General features: G+C 27.1%; 1 protein-coding gene across 2 annotated transcripts; it reads left to right on the forward strand.

Annotated features, from left to right (window-relative positions):
* The first annotated feature begins 355 nt into the window (after positions 1–355).
* On the forward strand, positions 356–4,092 carry LOC142220512 (uncharacterized). Of its 2 annotated transcripts, XM_075289693.1 has the most exons (6): positions 356–603; positions 2,338–2,669; positions 2,723–2,776; positions 2,843–3,027; positions 3,377–3,530; positions 3,596–4,092. In XM_075289693.1, the coding sequence occupies exons 2-6, from the start codon at positions 2,561–2,563 to the stop codon at positions 3,742–3,744; spliced, it is 651 nt and encodes a 216-aa protein (XP_075145808.1). In that variant the 5' UTR covers positions 356–603; positions 2,338–2,560; the 3' UTR covers positions 3,745–4,092. The 2 variants fall into 2 exon arrangements, 1 of the variants encoding a protein (XP_075145808.1); XR_012717878.1 differs by lacking the exons at positions 356–603; positions 2,843–3,027; positions 3,596–4,092 and having other exon boundaries at positions 610–2,669; positions 3,377–3,421.
* The last annotated feature ends 3,991 nt before the right edge of the window (positions 4,093–8,083 follow it).

Raw genomic sequence — 8,083 nt, forward strand, 5'->3', positions numbered from 1 at the left:
TAATAAAATAGAATAAATAATGACATAATTTAGCATAAATATTAACATAATTGTGCTTTATGTTTAAATGAGTCAAAAATAATATAATATGTAAGAGTAATTCTTGAGATTTTCCGTTTAGAAACATTCTTCATAATAATGGTGTTTTATATGTGTAATCTTATCACACAAATATTGAATAAATGCTGTATTAGGTATATTATAATGTAGTTTTAGAATTTAACTCCCTGAAACAATTCAAAAATGTTTCTGTATTAGTCATGAAATTAATTTTATCTGCTTTATATAGTTTTGTGATTGATGTTACATGTTTTGTACAACGTTATATTCCCTGTATCAAAGTAGTGAAAGCTTTTAAAGTTAAGTGACATCAAAGTAACGCTCGTTATCGCTAGCGTATTTAATTGTGTTTTGAAATGTCGTAGCTGCCACAATTGTATGCATCGCCGGCGAAATTACATACGTGTGTTTAATCGATTACAAATAAAAAAACAGCGCGCTTTTTCTCGATAAGTGTATGTGAGTTTGTAAAAGAAAATACAGAAATTAAAAGTTTGTGATTGTGCATTTCGTTGAAAAAAAAAACTTCATTAAATACAGCAGGTCAGTCAATTATTCAAAAACTACAAATGATTACCAAGCGGCATCACAGGAGACTGGTAAAATCGGAGAGGGAAAAATTTTTGAAATTAATGGATGGATCTCAAGCTTTTGTTGATAATAGTGATTTCAATGTTAGAAAGGAGCAGCCAACGAATTTGCCAGACAGGTGTACAGAAGTTTCCCTTGCGGCTTCATCTGTGACAAGCGACAACTCCGTTGACGATATTTCCCTGTCCGAGAATAACAATCCACAAGAAAGTGATGAATTGTCTCTATCTGAAAAATTGAAATTTTGGTTTCTGAAGCACAAACCTACTGTGCAGTGTACTCGTAGTATTTTGAAGATTCTGAAAACAGAAAATTTGGACGTTCCAGTATCAGTAAAAGGTTTACTGGGCCAAAAGGAAAAATGCAATGACCGCACCGTTTCTCCGGGAAAATATGTGCATATTGGACTTAAAAGGCAGATAATAAAATTTGCACACAGCATTCCTTCTAGCATTTGTGAACTTGTGTTGGACATCGGAATTGATGGTTTATCCCTTTTTAAAAGTTGTCCACTCGAAGTGTGGCCAATTCTTGGTCACGTAAAAAATATTAAAGATTCCCATGTATTCATGATTGGATATTATGTTGGAAAAAAAAAACCACATGACATAAACAGTTTTCTACATGACTTTGTAAATGAATACTCCAGTTTTCAAACAAGTGGGTTGCTGGTCAATGAAAGGCGGTTAAAATTAAGTATACGAGCTTTTGTATGCGATGCTCCAGCGAAATCATTTGTTTGCGGTATAAAAGGACACGTCTCATTTAATGGATGCGCCAAATGCCAACAATGCGGTCAAAGAATCGATAATGTAAACACTTACTCTGTTTTACCTGGTTTAAGCCGAAATGACGACGACTTTCGTTTAAGAAAGTATAATAACTTCCATACCAAGATGCACCAAAATATGGAACTGAGCTTAGAAAAGATCGGAATTGGAATGATATCGCAGTTTCCTATTGACTGCATGCACGCAATAGATCTAGGCGTTATAAAAAAAATTCTTGCTCGTATTACAAACAAAACTGCAATTTTACCAGTTTCCTCAAAAGCTATACTATCTATTTCAGATAGTTTACTAGCTCTAAAGCCATATATCCCACGAGAATTTGCTCGTAAGCCGAGAACTCTTGTGGAAATTTCAAGATGGAAGGCTACCGAGTTCCGACAATTTGTTTTGTATACAGGAATAGTAGTTTTGAAAGACAATTTACCCGATGAGCTGTATGAACATTTCCTTTTACTTCACGTAGCATACAGAATTTTACTCCTTTCACCGTGCAATGCGAAAATCGAACAAGCACAACAAATATTGAATAATTTTGTAGAAATATTTCCAGTGGTTTATGGACGATCCAGTGTGTCATACAATGTACACTCTCTTTTGCATTTACCAGAATGTGTGAAGCAATTTGGAAACCTAAATGATTTCTCAGCATATTGTTTCGAAAACTTTATGCAAATTATAAAAAGATCTGTAAGAATGTCGAGACACGTAATACAGCAAATTTACAACTCATTCGCTAATACATATATCGTACCCGAAAGACCGTCTTTGGGTCCAAGATTTCATAGAAAAATTATACAATCAATACTGACCACTAAAGGATATTTTAGTTGCAAATCACCTGATAACGTATGTCTAATGAATAATAAAACTTTTTTAAATATTTCGAAAATTATAGACGAATCAACATTTCAAGCAAATACATTCAAAACTTCAGAAAGCTTTTATACCAATCCAATAAATTCTGAAGAATTGGACATTGTCTTCGCTGAAACTGACTACGAGGAGAAGCAACAGTACTCGTTTACAGACATATTGGCCAAAGTTGTAAAAATTCCATACAAGAGTGGTTTCGTTCTTATTCCCCAAATACACTCTTTTTGTTAGAATTCTCATTTGAAATGGACAACGCAAAGAGGCAAAAACTTTCAAAAAGTAAAAGTTCGGCTTGCAATAATACCAATGATGAACTTTTTTTGGCAATACGTGCAGAAATTAACCATATTAAAGGTAAAATGAATAGCAAGGATCGGCATGCAAATTGTAATTGTTATTCATTTCAGATTTAATCAAACAAAAGGAACAGATTGACGAAACAAGATACAACATGGTTTTACGTAAGTCTCTTCTACTTCGTAGTACTATACGGGTCGTTCAGTAAACCAGGAATTCATTTTTCGTAGAGACTCTAGCGAATCAAAATTTAACGATTAGCAATTTATTGGCCGAACAAAAAGTTGCATTACAGTCCCTTTCCAAAAGTGTAAATGGAGTATCACTACAATTTTTATCCATGTTTCCAATCGAGACGGAGGCAGAACTTAATAAGTTTGAACGCACAATCAATGAAGACAACAGAGATCATATCGTATGTATTGAAACTACTAAAACTATTGCACTTATGGTATATCCATTAACCGATACCTCAACTACTAGTGAATATAAATTGAACGGATGTAATCTAGTCAATTTATATGTAAAATTCTTATGGTTTGGATGAAGCGCTATATTCATTGTCCGCATCTGAAAAGAAAGTTTTAATGTCAAATGTAAATGGCTCATCAGCAAGCGTTGTGATTAATCGTCATAAATAATGTTGAATGCATTTTTTGTCATTGTGCTATAATGATACATACTATTAGATGCGGATACCACTATTTTTTTTTTACATGAACATGGTCCCCTCCAATACTTAATTATTTGTTTTTCTTTTCAAGGTAACATCAATTCGATCACTCCTAATTGGAAAAGGAATTGTAAAAGGACTTACATCGATAATAAAGCAAAACTTACTACTTGAGTACAATTTTCAAGGTATACATAACAAAAAGCCTTTACGAAATTTCAAAAATCTTATGAAAGTTCTTGAAAGTAAGTGAACATGTTAGAAAATAAAACTCGAATTTCTTCTTCATTAATATTTTTCCTTTTAATAGTGGCATCATTCAATACTGTACAAGATAACAAAGACACATTCGAAGACAGCATAAGAAAGGCCATAAAAAATGCGAAAAATCGTCATTTCAAAAATAAGTGCATAAGTGAAAAATCTAAGTCATCATCCAATGAAGATCCTATAGTCTAATAATTGTTTTGAATTTATAGATATAGTGTAATTGATCTAATGTGAAAACCACAGAATTATATCGCATGATTGCGTAACCAATGTTCCTTTTGTTTTTAAGATATCTCTTGATTAAGCCTTTTATATTTTCTTTTGTTAAATTTCTTAAAATTTAACCACTATACACAACCTTTATATATTAGTTTATATTTTACTGTAGAAAAATATGTTTTGTTTCAAAAACTATTCGATAAAAAACCATCCATGTATGCAATTACATAATTTTCATTCCAAAAATATTAACATATAAGTTCACGTTAAATAATTCTTAATAAAAATGACTGAACGTTTAATGAATTAGTACCAAAACATCGTTGGTATTTTATTTGTACAATATTCTTTCCTATTCATGTAGCGTAGCATCGCAATGCAGTATTTAAACGTCGTTTTTTTGGTCCATTAGAACCAGTGGGAGAAGTAATTATTTTCAAGGATTGGATACCTGAGATAATAAGTGGTTATTTTTCAAACTTTGGTATATCTATGAATAAGTGGTTACATATTAGGTGATTATATGTTTTAAATTCACTACTTATTTTATGGCCGAAGGTATGCCTGGGGTGAAGTACTTTCCTCCTAGGACATGCGTATGTAAATGTAATCCGGAGCGATGCCAATTTATAAGTGGTTATTTCTTTTTTATTAGGCTTACCTACAAGATTACCGGGTAATGAGAGTTTTTGCTGGGAGAGATTACATTTTGACAATTTTGTTTACAAATAAAATTTTGAAAAAATTTTCTATAGAAATAAACTTTGAGAAAATTTTCTATAGAAATAAATTTTGAGAAAATTTTCTATAGAAACAAAATTTTCCATAGAAATAAAATTTGGACAAAATTGTCTATAGAACTAAAATTTCGACGAAATTTTCTATACAAATAAAATTTTGACAACATTTTTTATAGAAATAAAATTTTGACAAAATTTTCAATAGAAATAAAGTTTTGACAAAATTTTCTTTAGAAATAAAATTTTGAGAAAAGTATCTCTAGAAATAAAATTTTGGGAAAAGTTTCTATTGAAGTTAAATTGTGACAAAATTTTATAAAGAAGTCAAATTTTGAAAAAATTTTATAAGGAAATAAAATTTTTAAAATATGTATACGGAAATGAAGTTTTTAAAAAAAATTATAAGGAAATAAATTTTGACAGAATGACCATAGAAGTCAAATTGTGACGAAATTTTTAATAGGAATAAAATTTTAACAAAATTTATAAAATAAAATTGTGACACAATATTCTAATGAAATAAAATTTTGAGAACATTTTCTATAGAAATAACATTTTGACAAAATTTTCTATAGAAATAAAATTTTGAGAAAATTTTCTATAGAGATTACATTTTGACAATTTTGTTTACAAATAAAATTTTGACAAAATTTTCTATAGAAATAAATTTTGAGAAAATTTTCTATAGAAACAAAATTTTCCATAGAAATAAAATTTGGACAAAATTGTCTGTAGAAATAAAATTTCGACCAAATTTTCTAAACAAGTAAAATTTTGACAAAATTTTCTATAGAAATAAAATTTTCATTCGTTTTGTTTTGTTATTGTTGGTTTTGTTCTTTAAGCATTGTTGTTTTTTTTATTGCAGCTTAAACCCATACATTGACTAAACTACAAGTGTAGCTTAACCAACAGAGGAAAAGAATGTTTGTCAAATTTATTTGGGCAAAGCCCTATAGACTGCAAGATGGTTGGATGGACGCACGTTTCGGAATTACCACATTCCTCATCAGCATCCTCTACTTGCAGCAAAACTATCAACCAATTATCAGAATAAATTCAGGCAGTTCATTAAACCCAACAATGAACCGCACTTGAACCCTCCGAAAAAAGGTTTTGTATGATAGCCGGCTTATGCCGAAATAAATTCAAAACAAACATATCTCTTTTCCTATGCCACTGTCAAATCATCGATTTGAATTCAGTTGGCTGGGTTTGTTTTGAGCGTGCTTCCTCTTCTTTTCAATTTGGCAAAATTTTCTATAGAAATAAAATTTTGACAAAATTGTCTAAAGAAATAAAATTTTGACAAAATTTTCTATAGAAATAAAATTTTGACAACATTTTTTATAGAAATAAATTTTTTGAGAAAATTTTCTACAGAGATAAAATTTTGACAACATTTTTCATAGAAATAAATCGTTGACAAAATTTTTTCTATAAAAATAAAATTTTGATAAAATCGTCTATAGAAATAACATTTTGTTAACATATTCCTCACCAATTAAGAAGTTCTTCATAAATTTTCTATAGAAATTAAATTTGACAAAATTGTCTATAAAAATAAAATTTTTAACAAAATTCTCTACAGAAATAAAATTTTGACAGAATTTTCTATAGAAATTCAATTTTGGCAAAATTTGCAATAGAAATAAAATTTTGACAAAATTTTCTATAGAAATAAAATTTTGAGAAACAAAATTTTGACGTTTTTTATAGAAACAAATTTTTGAGAAAATTTTTTACAAATAAAATTTTGACAAAATTTTCTATAGAAATAAATTTTGAAAAAATTTTCTATAGAAATAAAATTTTGCGAAAAATGTCTAAAAAATGTTGAGAAAATTTTCTATAGAAATAAAATTAAAAAAAAATATAGAAATAAAATGTTGACAAAATTTTCTCTACAAATAAAATTTTGAGAAAAGTATCTACAGAAATAAAATGTTGACAAAATTTTCTCTAGAAATAAAAGTTTAAGAAAAGTATCTACAGAAATAAAATGTTGACAACATTTTCTATAGAAATAAAATTTTGACAAAATTTTCTCTAGAAATAACATTTTAAGAAAAGTATCTACAGAAATAAAATGTTGACAACATTTTCTATAGAAATAAATTTTGACAAAACTTTCTATAGAAATAAGATCTTGACAAAGTATTTTATAGAAAAAAACTTTTGACAAAATCTTCTGTAGAAATAAAATGTTGACAAAATTTTCAATAGAAAAAAAATCTTGACAAAATTTTCAATAGAAATAAAATTTTCTATAAAATTTTCAATAGAAATAAAATTTTCTATAAAAATAATAACATTTTCTATAAAAATAATAACATTTTCTATAGAAATTTAATTGTGACAAAATTTACTAACAAAATCAAATTTTGAAAAAAAATTCTAAGGAAATACAATTTTTACAAATTTTACAAGTTAATAAAATTTTGACAAAATTTTCCATAGAAGTCAAAGTTTGACAAAATTTTTTATAGAAAATAAATTTTGACAAAATTTTCTATAAAAATAAAATTTTCACAAATTTTCTACAGAAATAAACTTTTGGCAAAATTTTCTATAAAAATAAATTTTGACAAAATTTTCTATAAAAATAAATTTTGACAAAATTTTCTATAGAAATAAAATTTTGACAAAATCTTCTATAGAAATAAAATTTTGACAAAATTTTCTATAGAAATAAAATTCAGACAAATATTTCTATAAAAATAAAATTTTGACGAAATTTTTATAGAAATAAAATTTAAAAAAAAATTATAAAATAAAGTTGTGACAAAATATTCTATACAAATAAAATTTTTTAGAAATAAAATTGTAACAAAATTTGCTATTGAAATAAAATTTTGACAAAATTTTCTATAGGAATAATATTGTGACAAAACGTTCTATAGAAATAAAATTGTGACAAATTTTCTATAGAAATACAATTTTTACAAAATTTTCTATAGAAATTAAATTTTGATAAAAATTTCTATAGAAATCAAATTTTAACAAAATTTTCTATAAAAATAAAATGTTGGTAACATTTGTTATATAAATAAAATTTTGACAAAATTTTCTATAGAAATAAAAATTTGACAAAACTATAGAAATAAAATTGTGACAAAATTTCCTAAAGAAATAAAATTTTACAAAATTTTCTATAGAAAGTACATTTTGATAAAATTGTCTATGAAGTAGTAACAAATTAAGTTGTTACAGTTTTGCATTTTAAAAAGTAACGTTCGTTTTTCTTTCTTTTATATCTACTTTCTCGAAACAATAAAACCACCACTTCACGCCTAATTACAATGAAAATAAATTTCTTCATATATCCACTCAGTCTTTATATGTAAAATAATTTCAATTAAAAATTATCAAGAAAATTTTCTCATTTTTTCCACAACAGAAAAACGAACATAAATTTCAAAATCAGAGCAAAAAGGGACTATCATGTACGGCAATATTTCCTTAAGGGACAAGACACATGCAAATGCTTACAATGGTGTAAACAATAACCTTTTGACCTTTACGCATGAATGCTTAAAATATGCAAAAACAAGAGAAAATGAAAGCGA

Source organism: Haematobia irritans, chromosome 1, assembly GCF_050003625.1.
Source record: "Haematobia irritans isolate KBUSLIRL chromosome 1, ASM5000362v1, whole genome shotgun sequence".
Taxonomy (NCBI): domain Eukaryota; kingdom Metazoa; phylum Arthropoda; class Insecta; order Diptera; family Muscidae; genus Haematobia; species Haematobia irritans.

Excerpts from the sequence above, each read along its gene's own strand:
- LOC142220512 (XM_075289693.1), top strand. The coding sequence starts at position 2,561 with ATGGACAACGCAAAGAGGCAAAAACTTTCAAAAAGTAAAAGTTCGGCT. Across the intron at positions 2,777-2,842 it reads AAGATACAACATGGTTTTAC|AGACTCTAGCGAATCAAAAT; the intron begins GTAAGTCTCTTC and ends CATTTTTCGTAG. Across the intron at positions 3,028-3,376 it reads AAGACAACAGAGATCATATC|GTAACATCAATTCGATCACT; the intron begins GTATGTATTGAA and ends TTTCTTTTCAAG.